The sequence below is a fragment of the Hyperolius riggenbachi genome, chromosome 1 (genome assembly GCF_040937935.1).
Source record: "Hyperolius riggenbachi isolate aHypRig1 chromosome 1, aHypRig1.pri, whole genome shotgun sequence".
Classification (NCBI taxonomy): Eukaryota; Metazoa; Chordata; class Amphibia; order Anura; family Hyperoliidae; genus Hyperolius; species Hyperolius riggenbachi.
The window spans coordinates 281,915,344-281,932,748 of record NC_090646.1 but is presented as its reverse complement, the minus strand read 5'-3'; the positions used below and the strand labels follow the sequence as shown (position 1 = coordinate 281,932,748).

At 43.0% G+C, this 17,405-nt stretch overlaps 1 protein-coding gene across 1 annotated transcript in view; it reads right to left on the bottom strand.

Annotated features, from left to right (window-relative positions):
- Window positions 1-17,405, bottom strand: part of ANTXR2 (ANTXR cell adhesion molecule 2) — a 227,514-nt gene that overhangs the window by 91,195 nt on the left and 118,914 nt on the right. Inside the window, exon 12 of the mRNA XM_068233653.1 lies at window positions 6,750-6,828. Coding sequence (XP_068089754.1) covers window positions 6,750-6,828 — 79 coding nt within the window. The remainder of the gene's footprint in view (window positions 1-6,749; window positions 6,829-17,405) is intronic.

The window sequence follows — 17,405 nt, the reverse complement described above, 5'->3', positions numbered from 1 at the left end:
GGGACTTAGATCAATGATTAGGAATTGCTTTCAAATTCATTGATCCCCTGGTGGGCAGATGGCAACATGAACGAGTGCACAAATAAGCGGGAGCGCTTTCAGCAGTGGTAGCAGCGGGAGTACGTATATTTACTCCCCTGGGCGGTTAGATGAAGTCTGCAGGGGAGTAGATATACTGTACTGGAGCTGTGAAGTGGTTAAAAGGCTTTTTATTGATAAGATGTAAAAATATCACCAAGAGAAAACAGAGGAGAAAAAGTGAATTGAATTAGGTTAAATTCTCACTTGTTGCAAAAACGTTTTTGCAAGCTCTGCTCAGTGTAGGAAGCGAAGCCTATTGTTAAAAATAGGATCGGCTTCCAATTGTTTGTACCTGCCCCATTTTTGTGCACATATGCAAAAAAACGAACATTGTCCGTTCACACTAGGGTGGTCGCCATGTCTGCTTCTATTACCCCAGCTCTGCTTCTGCTGATTCCTCCACTGGGTCCAAGGAACCAGATCGGTGCTGAGCACATGTTGATATATAAGCATGGGGATCCTCTCTGGGTTGCAAAAGACCAATGGGAAACATCAACAGAAAAAATCCTCATTGGTTTATGGAGGTATATTGTATTCCTATGAGAAGATCTGTGCTGCGGCCTGCATTGTTTGTTTACTGGCTTCGGGAGGGATCGAGTGGAGGAGTCAGGAGACTGAAGATACGTGAGTATCAAAGATTGAGATCAAAGCAGACAGATGGATGCAAAACAGATAGCGTAAAGTGCCGGTTTGCATCCGCTCCAAGTGGGAACCAAGCCTAAGGCCCCGTGCGTTTTATAGCAGGGAGCTTATCAGATAGCTGCTGTGGAAGAGAACAGTAAATTCTGTGAATACTATATAGTTGCTGTTTTTTCAGCCTTATCACCTGCAGACAGAGTTTGTGCAAAATTCATTACACTTCTGCATAATCCCAGAAAAGTCTAGCTTTTCACCAGAAACCATTTTCATGCTCAAACCAAACAGACATTGGAACAATATTTACACTGATTCACCTATTTTATTCAAGACAATTTAATTTCACTACTGCCACTTGCTGAATTAATCTACAATAATCCGATCACACCTCTATGAGGCTGAGAATACACTAAGCAAAAACGCTAGCATTGCAAAAAATACTAGCATTTTTACTGTAAATCAAAGTGTATGGGTTGCATGTAAAACGCATATATATGAGTATTTTACAGTTTAAAATGCATATCTTGCTGCATAATTTTAAAAAACGCACGTAAAAAAAAAACACATAATGGGCTTGATTCACTAAGATAAATAGCATGCCTTATCAAAGTTAGCACACCTTATTAAAGTTAGCATGCTTTATCAGTGTAGCATTGCAAACTTATGCCTGCTAATTGGCAATGAGAAGAGCTCCACTCTCGTCCTGCCCTGAGCCCCTGCGGGTTCATAGAGCTCGCTATGCTACTATGATAAGGCTTGTTAACTTTGATAAGGCATGCTAACTTTGATAAAGCGTGCTATTTGTCTTAGTGAATCAAGCCCCATGTATCTAAATGTAGATGCAGAGGACTGCATTTTTACATGCATTTTTTTAATTATGATACTGTATTTTACTTCATTGATAAAAGGAAAATACTGAAAACCGCAAACACACCAAAATGCATGTAAAACACAATCGCAAACAAAAAGCAGAAAAATAAAAATGCACAGTGCAGAGAATGCATACTTTTCTGCACTGCCTAGTGTGCTCCCAGCCTGAGTCAAACCCTCTCTCCAATTATGGGTTCCTGCCTGCCTTCCTGCCTGAGTCCATACTTTGACTGAAAAAATATATTATCTTTGAGAAGTCCTACCAAGAAATTAACCATGCAGGTTGGTGTGGTTCAGGCAATACCAGCATGCACAGGGGACGAAGGGTTAAAGGAGGCTTGGGAGGGTGGAGGTTGTGTCACTTTTTTAAGCTTAACAAGTTTGCCTGGTTTAGGTGTGCCCAGTTTAGATAGCCAGGCAGCAGTACCCCCAGTATAGATAGCTAGCCATCGGTGTCCCCAGTATAGCCAGGTGCCCCCAGTGCATTACTCACACCCCTGGGTCCTGCAAAGAGCATCTCTCCCCACCTCCTCTCTCCCCGACTTACAGCCTCGTGCTGCCGCTAAGTTCTGCATCCTGGCTTCAGGACGTCATCAAGCTGGGACCCAGAACTCGGCTGCAGAGCGAGGATGGATGCCAGGCAGAGCAGAGGAGGAGCGACGATCGCCGGGGGGGGGGGGGGATTAAGACATCAGCTTCAACTTTCCTCTCGGGTGCACACGATTGCTTCGGGAGCGGGGGGACTTCAAGGAAGTTAAAGTTACGTCCTATCAGTCACAGACCGCCACACAGAGGACGTAACTCTTAACGGCCTCTAGTGAAGCAGACATGTGCAGAAGACGTGGGGAAAAAAACAACAATTCTTACAGGCATCAGGATCATTGATATTACAGTTGGATCAGTGGTTACCTTGTATGCTAAGCACATCTTTTTTCCCTGGAATTGAATTAGACCCATGGAGAGATAATCCATGCAATGCATCTTGTGCATGACACCCACAGTGACTACAATTTTTAGCATGCAATACAGAATGTGTACATACTTTAAATACTTTAAGTGCTCACATTCAATTCACACTGCATTTGCTAATGATCATTTAAAGTAATGTTATACATACAGAAATATGGGAGCTGTCGTTACTAAACATGCTTTTAAAACATGAAATGTAGGACTTCCTTTATGGTCCCATCTTCAAGACCTAGCGAGCACATATTCTTTAACTTTTTCTATTATCTACTTATATTATTTCTGTATTGCATGCTGCTAAGGGCAGTGCCTTCCCCATTGCTTCTTACCTTTCGCTGTATTTGCTTTACCAAAGCATTGTATACTTGTATGGTTATATGATCTTATTTGCACTATACATGAACTGTATATGTCTTTCAGTTACCTATATTATAGATAAATACTTTGGTTGGAAACACTTCAAAGTACCCCTGAAGCATTCTATACAGAAAGAGCTAGATTCTCAGTAGTAGGAAGTCTCTGGAAAGTCCAGAGGCTTTCCATATCTTTTGACACCCTACTATTCCAGTGCAGGATCTATCCTCATCTTCTGGCCATGCTTTTACACAAGTGAATTTCTAATTTGCTTTCCCACACAAAAAAGCATGGGCACTTGTGTTTGAGAGGGGGGTTTGTAAAGTCTCAAATGCAGAGGATTGAGAGTTACCATGTCAATCATAATAAAGCTAAGACCTGCAGTGCAAAAATGGTATGAGAATTTCAATTAGATATGGCAGTGTCATAGACAGCGATGGCTCTACCATGAAACAAACTGAATCACGTGATTCTGGTCAGCAGACTGCAGGGAGCAGCATCAGCTCTACATTCAGCTGATCTTTTTCAGTCTCTACCTCTGTTCTGCTGCTTCTGCCTGACTCATGGAGCACAGAGCTTCCCTTCTGTGAGTCTGTGAGTGCTGGCACACCCCTTATTTATAAATGCACTGCTCTTTGCTAGCTCCTCCATGTGCCATTCTGCCCTCTGGTTTCCCTTTAAAGAGAGACTGAAGCAAAAAAAAAATTGCCATTTTTACCTTTGATTTCGCTTCAGTGCTCTCAGCAGTAGTAAACCATCGCATCCCCACCGCAGAACGAGCACTTTAGACCCCCCAAATCCTCGGGGGGCAAACTAGACGGCATTTCCAAGTTGGTCCTGGATTTTTGCACAGGGATTTGGGGGGGGGGGGGGTGTCTATACCTCTCGATTTGTGGCAGAGATGTGGCGGTTTACTTCTGATGAGACTCCTGGAGCGAATAATAAGGTACAAATAGCTAATTTTATTCGCTTCAGAGTCTCTTGAAATTTCCCTGTATTGCTTCGCCTGTATGACTGAGTAAGTGTGTGTGTGCATGTTGCCCCAGCCAGCCACCTTTAGCTGTTGGCACCCAGTGGGGAAAGGGGAGGGGGGGTGTGGGGCGTGCATCCTCGCAACTTTGTTTCAGGCAGCAAGAAGTTTAGAACCTGCCCTGGTCATATAATACTGGCTCTACACTAGAGGTCTTTTTGTTTGAATTTGTCATGATGCAGTTTTTGTCCGACTGGGGGCTGTGTTTATTAAACTGGTTGCGCATTCTTGAAATATTAAATATCAGTAATTTAACTTGATACCCTATTCCCTCAAACTTCCCATGATTTATAGTGGTACACTTTAATTTTCTGTAAGGGTGTGCAACAATAGCCAGCAGCAAAACATCAGCTAAAACATTTTCCATATATAAAATGGTTGTCTAAATTTCCTGAGCCAGTATTTACAATTTAAAATGTGCATGTCTTGCTAACTTTAACAAACCTGTTATTTGTGACATTTCCTGAAAACTGAATGTCGCATAATTTATAGGACCAGGCTGCAATATATTATAATAAATTATAGCTATTAGGGCACAAATGTGTTAATTTAAACGTTAACAGGCCTACAGGACAAGAGAGGTTTTAATGAATTCTCTGACGAAGTATGTGTGCGAGTGTTTTTGTTGTCTTCTACTCGTCTGACCCGAGCAGCAGCAAATAACTTGCAAATTGTCCGCTGGTTCATTAACATTATCAAAAAATGTTCCAGAGATACGTGATCTCAGCTCAACAATCTAGCTGCTACTATAGAAACACTAATCTGCTGTCATGATAGTCTTACTGAACAATGGCTTTCAAAACAAGTTTCTATAAGGGAGGCATACAAAAACAAGGCAAATGACTCTGTGATATCAATGATTATGTACTATTCACATTATTTGAATAAAAAGGAAAAAGTAAATGTAATGTGACTACCATACACTGTAAGATGTAAAGTGGCACTACATGGAACAATAAAAAGACTTGACTTTCCTGTTTTTAACAGATTAAAATGATCAGTTGTTCCCAAAAATTAAAAGGTGTTTTTTTCTTTATGTCCAGTTTTTTTCTTTCAATATAAGTAGATCAAGAGTGGTAGATGATTCTTATAAACCAGAAATAAGCCCGCCCATTTAAAAATGGGTGCTAGAGCTCAGCTGTGACCCCCTTCTCCCCCTCACCCCCTTCTGTGACTGGCATTGATCAGGGCGTCAGGATCGGTTGAGCCTGCAAACAGCAAGGCAATCCAATGTGTGCAGGTCTTCAGCTGGACATGATCGGGGTGGGCAGGATCAGATGAGCCCACAAAGAGCAGGGCAATGTATTCAGGTCTGTGGCTGGCCGTGCAGAGCAGCACTCGGGGTGGCGGTAAGAGAGGAACTTGTCGGGCACGCCAGCGTGCGCACAGGTCCACATGCCGCAACGAGCACACAGCCGCCCCCTGCACCCATCCTCCTGAGCTGTCCCAAGTCCGCCCTCGTGCAGCACATGCACGCTAGGCACCATGTACGGACAAAAGGACACAGGAGGATGCAGGGACACAGGGGTCCTATTATACAGGATTTTTCAGAGTAATGAATGGTGTAGCACAGATTGTCCATTTCTTGATTTAAAGACCCAAGCAATTTTTTCAGAGTTTTCAATCATTTTTTTTCTTAATAGGAGAATAATTGAACACAGGTGCGTGATACATTATTCAGATGTTTTGAATGTTACAATCAATCTAATACATTGATTCTTCCTTATTTTTCGGAATATAAGACATTCCAGACTAGAAGACGCACCTAGGTTGAGAGAATAAAAATATATACTAAACCTGGTATGTCCATGGTCCAAGGGCGTCTTGTAGATGTTATCCCCCTCAAATTATTATGTTCCTCTTGTACTTCGCATGTTTCCTCCTATGTCCTCCATGTGTTCTCCTGCCCCCCATGTGTCCTCTTTTCCCCATGTGTCCTCCTGTCCTTCATGAGTCCTCCTGTGTACAGCTTGTTTCTGTTGTCCTCCTTATGTCCTCCTGTCTGTCCCTTGTGTCCTCTGACCCCTTGTGTTCTCTGCCCTGCTTGTGTCCTCTGCTCCCTTTGTGTACTCCATCCCGCTTGTGTCCTCTGTCCACCTCGTGTCTCCCCCCCCCCCCCCCGTATCCTCTGCCACACTTGTGTCCTCTCTACCCCTTGTGTCTACCTCTGCTCCCCTGTGTACAATGGGGCATCTACTGGACCATCCAGGAGACGGAGGATGGCATCAATGGAGCGATCTGATTGGAGGGGGTTGGAGGAAGCCCCAGGTATGTATAAAATGTTTCCACTCTTTCATCTCAGGTTTACCCGAAGGGTCACATAAAAAAAAGTTCTAATTATTATCAGTAAGATCGGCTCATAAGCAATTATCTTTTCTCCTAAGTTTTCTCCTAGGAGATATTTTCACACCTTGTCAATATAATGTATTTTAAACCATCAACACGCAAGAAAATACTCAAAATAAATTTGACAATACTTTTTCACCTACTTTCTGTTACTTGTTCAAATGCAAAATGCTGAAAAGTAATTGTAAAGAGAAGATAAAAAAAATATACTGTAGGAAAAAACTTAGGAGAAAAAGTGAATTGCATGTGGCCCCATGTGTTTTTCAACAGTCTTACATACTTGGGTATCAAGGGTGGGGGGGAGAAGAATTGTGCTATGGCTTTTTTAAAGGAAGCTTTAAAATACTTAAATCAATTAAGTGTATCTTATTAGTTTATGTTCAACTGTGATAATTAAAATACAATTACATTATAAAACCATAGACTGTTTCAGAAGGTAAATACGGTACATCTATGTATTACTTACACAAGTGGTAGCAGTGATCGTTTGAGGACTTGTTAGAGCAGTATTTCCACTGTTTAGGCTCACCCAAACGTCCATGGTTCTGGTGAAAAAAAAAACTAAAGTTGTGTTTAAGCACTCACACACAGAATTTTTGCATTAGCACACTTTTACAATTATGAAGCATCATCAAAAAAAAAAAAAGGTTAACCTTACCCACAAAAGCCTCCCAACTTGCATAAATGAAACTTCAGATATCAGGTTTGGTCAAAATACTCCAGGGAAAATTTATTAAAAAGACCAAAGGTTCATTTACTCCTTCAAGGTCTTTAGATCCATCTTAAAAAGGTGAACATTCACATTATATCCCACTTAGAAAAAATACATACAATTTAGGTAAAGAAATGTCTCAATAGATATATACTCAGTTATAGATGCCCATTGATGACACAATTTCGATTGCAAAACCTTAGTACTTCTATGTAATATCAGGGATGCAGTGGGTTACTGGAGTTTGTTGGACCACATCGCACTGGATTCGTTCTGAGCATCACATAGACTTACTATTTCAGTGCGACTTTCTGCATTAAGATGCCTCCATAAAGTTCCACTGCAAAGGACACTTCAACTTACATTTGACAAAATATAAAATCATTTTTGTTTCCTCTGGAGACTCTGGTTTCCTCTCATAAACTAAAAACATATCAGTATGTTGATTGGTTGACACAATGCCCAAAATTGGCCTTGGACTGTAGTACTGTGATAAGGAACACATACAAACAAGAAGTGCATTTCTTCCAAAGTTAAATGAGCTATGAATTACTTCTATCCTTTGTTGCTGTCACTTACTGTAGTTAGTAGAAATCTGACAGAACCAACAGGTTTTGGACTAGTTAATCTCCTCGTGGGGAATTCTCAGGGTTTTCTTAATTTCAAAAGCACCTAATGAAGGCAGTTGCTCAGTCCAACTGCCAGAACAGTGTGCCAACAGGTGGGGGGTGGGGCCTGCATCTTTGTATAGCTCCTTTCCAAGGAGGGCTTTTGTAAATAATAAATTAAATACTGAGAACTCCCCATGAAGAGATGGACTAGTCAAAACCCTGTCAGTTCTGTCAGATTTCTACTAACTACAGTAAGTGACAGCAACATAGGAGAAAAGTAATTCATAGCTCGTTTTACTCTGTAAATGTACTTCTTGTTTGTATGTGTTTACAAATACATGATTTGTATGTGTAATACTGCTAAGAAATAAAACATTGTTGGCACAGATATGAGTCTCATATTGTTTCCAGTACAGGAAGAGTTAAAAAAAACCTTCAGTTGTTATCTGTGCAAAAAAACTTCTCTGAGCTCTGTGACTTTATAAAGTGGTGGGCAGCACTGTCTTTTGAAGCACTTATCTCAACTGTCTCTCATTGCTTCTTCTTTGTTTATGTTTTTTTCTGCAGAGAATAGTTCAAAGGGTCATTAGCCTGCTCTGTAAAATCATTTAAAATGCCGAGTGTATTGTGGAAACTGCAATTATTACACAATGATGCAATGTTATAAAAAAATGCTATAAACCTGAAAATAAAAATATGACACTATTTTCTTTGCTACTAATGTTCGATTAATTATCCGTACTACACAACCAATTCATTATATATATATATATATATATATATATATATATATATATATATATATATATATATACTTAAATAAATAAATATCATAAAGTTTTTTTGCTTCAGTGTCACTTTAATAATTATAGTTCAACAGAAAAAAAAATAACATTGAAAAGTTTGAGGCTAGGTTTACAGTAGGACGTTGCGATGTAAAGTTGCAATGCAACATTACAATGCAACAAAACAGTGGAAACACAGATTAACGCTGTGTTCTCGTCACATACAGTAGGTTCAGTGAAGCATACAGGCAACTAAAAGTATGCTTTCCTGTACCTGGTAACTTGTGCCTTTAGAGGTAACACACTGCAGCAGTGTGTTACCATAAAGCTATATATTACAATTAACCACTTGAGGACCGCCCCCAGCCGATGGGCGGCGGCAAAGATCGGGCCCAAACAACCGCAATATGCCCATCGGCGGGGGGCGGCATCAGCGGTGGCTGTGCGGCGCCGGCAATAGGCTCCGCCCACCCTGCTCGGAAACCCGCCGGCCAATTAGCAGCGCCGGCGGGTTTCAAATGCGGCGATCCGGCCAATCAGAGGAGTATAATACACTTTGTTATTGTAACAAAGTGTATTATACTGGCTGCCTCCTCCGCTGATGGTCACTCGTCGTGCGACCATCAGAGAGGACGGCAGCCATTAGGATAAGTAAAAAAAACACATTTTTCACCCACACAGACCCCCCGATCGCCCACCCCAGCCCTCAGAACCCCCCCTGACCACCCCAGCACACCAGCATCTGCACCCCACCACCCACCTAAAAACCCATCAATCACTCCCTGTCACTATCTAGGGACGCTATCCCCTAGGTTAGGTCCCTAACTGCCCCCTAGGGTCCCCTGATCACCCCCCCTACCCTCAGATCCCCCCCAGACCCCCCTCCCAGACCACCCCCCTGTATGCTGTATACAGCTATATAGCTGCCTTACCCACTGATCACCTGTCTATCACCCATCTATCACCTGTCTATCACCCCTTGTCACCACCACCCATCAGCGCAGACCCTAAACTGTCCCTTGGGGGCACCTGATCACCCACCCAGACCCTCAGATTGCCCTCAGACCCCCCCCCCCCCCTCCTGATAACCTCCCCAGTGCATTGTTTACATCTATTCTCCCCTGTAATCCCTCACTGATCTCCTATCGTCACCCCCTGTGTCTGCCACCCACCAGATCAGGACCCAGTCTGCCCCGTGCGGGCACCTAATCAACCCCCCACACCCTTAGATCGCCCTCAGCCCCCCTCCCCCCCCAATCACCTTCCCAGTGCATTGTATTTGATTGTGCTGCAATTGTATTTGATTGTGCTGACATTCAATTGCATTGTGCTGACATTCAATTTTATTGTGCTGTAATTGTATTTGATTGTCCCGTGATTGGCTTTGATTGTCCCGTGATTGCCCTGTGATTGCCCTTTGATTGGTCTGTGATCGGCTTTGATTGTCCCGTGATCGGCTTTGATTGTCCCGTGATCGGCTTTGATTGTCCCGTGATCGGCTTTGATTGTCCTGTGATCGGCTTTGATTGTGCCGTGATTGGTTTGATTGCCCTGTGATTGCCCTGTGATTGGCCTTTGATTTGCTTTGATTGGCCTGTGATCGGCTTTTATTGTGTCGTGATTGGTTTGATTGCCCTGTGATTGCCCTGTGATTTGCTTTGATTGGCCTGTGATCGGCTTTGATTGTGTCGTGATTGGTTTGATTGCCCTGTGATTGACCTTGATTGTCCCGGGAATTGAGTGCCCTGTGATTGGCCTGCGATTGCCCTGTGATTTCCTTTGATTGTCCTGTGATTGTTTCTGATTGCCTCCGATTCCCCACTCGCCACCACCCCCCTGTCACTATCCAAGTGATCTAAAAACAGTGAAAACTGTCACTTTTTTAGTATCACTAGTGTTAGCAGTTAGGCCAGTTAGCTAGGCCCCTTTGTAAGTGTCAGTTAGTGCTCAGCCCACTGCACCACAGTCACTAATTAGCGTCATCACTGTCGCTAATCAACATTAGTACTATATAGTATCTGTAAGTGATCATTACTGATCGCAGTCAGATCTATTAGGGTCACTAGGATCCACAAAAAAACGCAGTGTTTGCCCGATCAGGCCTGATCGTTCGCCTGCACTTGCGTTCAGCCCGCCCCACCGCAGTGACAGAATTTTTTTTTTCTGATCACTGCAAAAAACACTGTACAATAGCTGTGGCACTGTAAACATCAGTTTTGATTTTTTTATCAAAACTCAGTGACCACAGCTTTCTACCTCTCAAATACTCCCTTTTGCTAGGTAGGTGCTCTTTTTTTGTAGGTAGTCTCAGAGGAATACCCACTAAATTTAGCAGCCCACCATGGCAAGAAAGGGGTATTCCGATGATGAGGTTCTCAGGTACATGGCCCAGTCGGATGAGGACGATTGGGACGCCTCATTCGACGAATCTTCCGGGTCAGAGTTTGAACCTGAATTGAGCAGTGGCTCACTGACCGATAGTGATGACGAGGGTGAGGTCCCGGCTAAGGCGTACCACACCCCATGTTGGACCGCAGGTGGCGCAGGTTCGGCCTCAAGGGCAGCAGAGTGGTGTTCGTGCTGGTCTGAGATTTCATGGTGGGGCAGGCACCAGCAGCACAACATCTCCTGGACTAGCACCAGTACTTCCGTAGACCCTGGTGAAGTGGCGAGCACCAGCATGGAAGTTGAAACTGGTTCGGTGGCAGGTGCAGTAAGATCCCAGTCGCAGCCACCAAGAAGACGGGCCCGTACTACCCCTAGTTTACCAGAGGTGCTGGCAAACCCAAATTGGCAATCCCCTGATTCCGCCGCACCCGTACTTCCCCCTTTCACCGCCCAGTCTGGAGTCCAGGTGGAGACAGATAATCTAGGATCGGCCCTAGACTTTTTCTATCTGTTCTTCACCCAGGATCTCTTAGACTTAATTGTGGCAGAGACCAACCGTAAGGCCACACAATATATAACCGCCAATCCGGAAAAGTTCCTTGCCCAGCCCTTTCGGTGGAAACCAGTCCAAGTTTCCGAAATGAAAAATTTTTTGGGCCTTCTCCTTCACACGGGACTAGTAAAGCAGAATGTGTTGCGGTCTTATTGGTCTACGGACCCAGCATATCATGTTCCCCTGTACTCTGCTGCCATGTCCAGGACACGATTTGAGAACATCCTGCGCTTCCTGCACGTCAATAACAACGAAACCTGTCATCGAAGTGACCACTCTGCTTTTGACCGGCTCCACAAAATTCGACCCCTCATAGACCACCTGTCATCCAGATTTGCAGATGCTTATACCCCTGACCAGGACATCTGCGTAGACGAGTCCCTCATACGCTTTACCGGGCGCCTTCGCATCAAACAGTACATCCCAAGCAAGCGCGCCCGGTATGGGGTGAAACTGTATAAGCTCTGTGAAAGGGCCACAGGCTATACATCTTATTTTAGGGTCTATGAGGGAAAAGACTCAAAATTGGAGCCGGTCGGATGCCCTGACTACCTGGGGAGCAGTGGAAAGGTTGTGTGGGACTTGGTGTCACCCTTGTTCCAGAAAGGGTACCATCTTTTTGTGGACAATTATTACACAAGTGTGGCCCTCTTTCAGCACTTAAAAATAGAAAAAATCCGATGCTGTGGCACCGTGCGGCCTAGTCGCCGGGGCTTCCCCCAACGGCTCATTACCACCAGACTTGAATGGGGGCAGAGGGCCGCCTTGTGTGCTGACGACCTGCTCGCGGTGAAATGGAAGGACAAGAGGGAGGTTTACTTCCTGTCCACCATTCACGCAGACACGACAGTTGAAATTCAACGGCGAACTGAGGTCATTGAAAAACCCTTTGTCGCCCATGAGTATAATACTCACATGGGAGGGGTGGACTTCAATGACCAGAGGTTAGCGCCCTATTTAGTTGCCCGAAAAACAAGACGCTGGTATAAAAAAGTGTCTTTTTACCTCATTCAATTGGCAATTTACAACAGCTTTGTTCTCTACAGTAAGGCTGGGAGAACTGGATCGTTTATTCAATTTCATAAACAGATCGTGATGGAACTCCTGTATCCAGGAGGTGCCGTGGCCCAACCCCAAGATGCAACCAGCCGGCTGCATGGAAGGCATTACGTCTATCTAATTCCGAGTACCCCAGGTCACCGAATCCGAAGAAAACGTTGTCGTGTCTGCAGCAGGGCTGGAATAAGGCGTGACACCACTGTTTATTGTCCCACCTTTCCTGACCAGCCTGGCCTATGCCTAGGGGAGTGTTTTGAGAGGTACCACAAGCAGGTACACTATTAGAGTGTAGGGAACTCCACACACACAGCGGTAGGCACACAAGGGTCTCTCAGTGCTATTTCACACTGCTGCGATGCGTTAGGGCAAAATGCCTAGCAAAAGTCACACTTTGCGGTCCCCCCCTACGCCGGAAGTGCTTGACTCAACGCTAGTGCATGCCTACAATACTGCGTGGCTTCTGTGGCAATATCGATCGGCCCGGAAGTCATGTTAGTCTATGGCGACGCAGTTCATTACTAGGCCGAATGCTACTCTTGTGGTATTGCCTGAAGGTCTGTTTTGGACGATACGGTGCGGCGGGCTCGACCCACCGGATATGTCAATATGCAGTGTGAAACCAAACATCGGGTTTCCAGAGACCCTAATACACAGGGCTGCCAGAAACCTCTCCTTTCACTTGGGACAAATTGCGTAATGTACTTCGCCACAACTCTGTGCGATTTGCACTTTGCACATTGTTCCATGGGGGAGGAGAGGTTTGTCCTCGGGAGGTAAGTTAAAAAAAAAAAAAAAAAACAGGTTAGCAAAGTAGTTAATGTTTGGTTTGCAATGTTAAGGTTTTTATTAAAAAAGTTCAAAGTTTATTAATGTTAATGAAGCAATTGCTTTGCTGCTTGCTTGTTTTTCGTTTTTTTTTGTATTTTTTTTCTCTTTTTCCATCCAATAACCTTCCAGGTGGACCGAGCGAACGACTAACCAGCTGCAGCACTGATGGTGCATCCTGACAGAACATTGCGCGTCTGTCAGCTTACACACAAGTCGGTGCATGCAGCGCTGCAGGACGAGATTTCTCCTCCGCAGTTAAAAAGATACGTTTGCCGAGGCATATGGGCCGAGGAGTGGTGTTGGGGTTTCATATGCTTTGGCAAGCACTTTGTATCAAAAAAGAACTCTGGCAATGATTTGTTCATCCACATCGATCGGTGTGAATTGATAAATCAGGTTTGCCAGGGCATACGAGCTGGTGGGTTTGGATTTTTGGGGCGGCAGCTCCTATGTCCTGGCAGACGCCTTCCCCTCTTTATTTTTTTCAAAATTTTTTGGCAGATATTTTTTCATCCACATTGATTGATTGATTGTTTGACGTTCATTTTTCCTTTCAGCCCAGAGTGCATTACCCTTATGCCCAATATAAGGAGTATAGCAGAAACTCCTAATACTGGCCATACATGTAATGATTGCAGAGACCCTAAAATGCCAGGACAGACCCCACGAATGATGCCATTTTGGAAAGAGGACACCCCAAAGTATTCCGTTAGGTGCATGGTGAGTTCATAGAATATTTTATTTTTTGTCACAAGTTAGCAGAAATTGTGGTTTGTTTGTTTTTTTCACAAAATGTCATTTTCCGCTAACTTGTGACAAAAAATAAAATTTTCTATGAACTCACCATGGCCCTCATGGAATACCTTAGCGTGTATTCTTTCCCAAATTGGGTCATTTGTGGGGTTTGTTAACTGTCCTGGCAAGTGGGGGGGGGGGGGTGATAAATTGTAAGTACCTCTGTAAAGCCTGAAGGTGCTCATTGGACTTTGGGCCCCTTAGCGCAGTTAGGGTGCAAAAAAGTGCCACACATGTGGTATCGCCGCACTTGGGAGAAGTAGTTTTATGTGTTTTGGGGTGTATTTTTACACATACCCATGCTGGGTGGGAGAAATATCTCTGTAAATGACAATCTTTTGATTTTTTTACACACAATTGTCCATTTACAGAGATATTTCTCCCACCCAGCATGAGTATGTGTAAAAATACACCCCAAAACATATTAAACTACTTCTCTTGAGTACGGCGATACCACATGTGTGGCACTTTTTTGCACCCTAACTGCGCTAAGGGGCCCAAAGTCCAATGAGTACCTTTAGGATTTCACAGGTCATTTTGCGGCATTTGGTTTCAAGACTACTCCTTACGGTTTAGGGCCCCTAAAATGCCCGGACAGTATAGGAACCCCACAAATGACCCCATTTTAGAAAGAAGACACCCCAAGGTATTCCGTTAGTAGTACGGTGAGTTCATAGAAGATTTTATTTTTTGTCACAAGTTGGCGGAAATTGATTTTTATTGTTTTTTTTCACAAAGTGTCATTTTCCGCTAACTTGTGACAAAAAATAATATCTTCTATGAACTCACCGTACTCCTAACGGAATACCTTGGGGTGTCTTCTTTCTAAAATGGGGTCATTTGTGGGGTTCCTATACTGTCCGGGCATTTTAGGGGACCTAAACCGTGAGGAGTAGTCTTGAAAACAAATGTCTCAAAATGACCTGTGAAATCCTAAAGGTACTCATTGGACTTTGGGCCCCTTAGCGCAGTTAGGGTGCAAAAAAGTGCCACACATGTGGTATCGCCGTACTCAGGAGAAGTAGTTTAATGTGTTTTGGGGTGTATTTTTACACATACCCATGCTGGGTGGGAGAAATATCTCTGTAAATGGACAATTGTGTGTAAAAAAATCAAAATATTGTCATTTACAGAGATATTTCTCCCACCCAGCATGGGTATGTGTAAAAATACACCCCAAAACACATTAAACCACTTCTCCCGAGTACGGCGATACCACATGTGTGGCACTTTTTTGCACCCTAACTGCGCTAAGGGGCCCAAAGTCCAATGAATACCTTTAGGATTTCAAGGGTCATTTTGAGACATTTGTTTTCAAGACTACTCCTCACGGTTTAGGGCCCCTAAAATGCCCGGACAGTATAGGAACCCCACAAATGACCCCATTTTAGAAAGAAGACACCCCAAGGTATTCCGTTAGGAGTACGGTGAGTTCATAGAAGATTTTATTTTTTGTCACAAGTTGGCGGAAATTGATTTTTATTGGATTTTTCACAAAGTGTCATTTTCCGCCAACTTGTGACAAAAAATAAAATCTTCTATGAACTCACCGTACTCCTAACGGAATACCTTGGGGTGTCTTCTTTCTAAAATGTGGTCATTTGTGGGGTTCCTATACTGTCCGGGCATTTTAGGGGCCCTAAACCGTGAGGAGTAGTCTTGAAAACAAATGTCTCAAAATGACCCTTGAAATCCTAAAGGTATTCATTGGACTTTGGGCCCCTTAGCGCAGTTAGGGTGCAAAAAGGTGCCACACATGTGGTATCGCCGTACTCAGGAGAAGTACTATAATGTGTTTTGGGGTGTATTTGTACACATACTTATGCTGGGTTGGAGAAATCTCTCTGTAAATGGACAATTGTGTGTAAAAAAAATCTAAAGATTGTCATTTACAGAGATATTTCTCCCACCCAGCATGGGTATGTGTAAAAATACACCCCAAAACACATTATACTACTTCTCCTGAGTACGGCAATACCACATGTGTGACCCCTTTTCGCAGCCTAGGTGCGCTAAGGGGCCCAACGTCCAATGAGCACCTTTAGGCTTTACAGGGGTGCTTACAATTTTGAACCCCCAAAAATGACAGGACAGTAAATACACCCCACAAATGACCTCATTTTGGAAAGTAGACACTTCAAGGTATTCAGAGAGGGCTATGGTGAGTCCGTGGCTGATTTCTTTTTTTTGTCACAGCAGAAATGGATTTTTGTTTTTATGTTTTTTTTTCACAAAGTGTCATTTTCCGCTAACTTGTGACAAAAAATAAAATCTTCTATGAACTCACCATGCCTCTCAGTGAATACTTTGGGATGTCTTCTTTCCAAAATGGGGTCATTTGGGGGGTATTTATACTATCCTGGAATTTTAGCACCTCATGAAACATAACAGGTGCTCAGAAAAGGCAGAGATGCTTGAAAATGGGAAAATTCACTTTTGGCACCATAGTTTGTAAACGCTATAACTTTTACCCAAACCAATAAATATACGCTGAATGGTTTTTTTTTAATCAAAAACATGTTTGTCCACATTTTTCGTGCTGCATGTATACAGAAAATTTACTTTATTTGAAAAATGTCAGCACAGAAAGTTAAAAAAAATCATTTTTTTGCCAAAATTCATGTCTTTTTTGCTGAATATAATAAAAAGTAAAAATCGCAGGAGCAATCAAATAGCACCAAAAGAAAGCTTTATTAGTGACAAGAAAAGGAGCCAAAATTCATTTAGGTGGTAGGTTGTATGAGCGAGCAATAAACCGTGAAAGCTGCAGTGGTCTGAATGGATAAAAAGGCTCTGGTCCTTAAGGAGCGAAAAGACTGTGGTCCTCAAGTGGTTAAACTCTAACGTTGCACTGTGAACGTCGCAAACACTTCTCATTACAATAATGCGGTAAGGTGCGTTTTAAAACTTTATAGCACAACACCACAATGTCCTACTGTAAACCTAGCCTGAGAGTTATGAAATAAGGTATATAAGGACTGGCAAAAGGAAGCATTTTGAAGTCTCATCCTAGGTGATAATGTTTTCATTCCATTGTAAATTTGGAATTATGAAAACAGTGCAAGCAATATGTGCTGCTCTTTTCCGTTTTGTCCAGTAGACAAGGCTACCATAGTAAACTGGACATGGCCTTTTGCCACATACCTGATTAAAGAATTTCACATCCAGTGAATTACGGTTGACATTTCAATCCACAGAAAACCTATTTGCAAAGTATTCATTTGCTACTTGTTTTACGAGTGTACAATAAAAGACTGTCATTTTATGATCCATTAAAAAAATATTAAATAAAATTGTGAAAGACATTTGCTGAAAGTAATAAATAATTTACCTCTAATTTTCACACACTGAAAATTAAACTGGCAACTGTTCAAAAAGTTATTAAAATTAT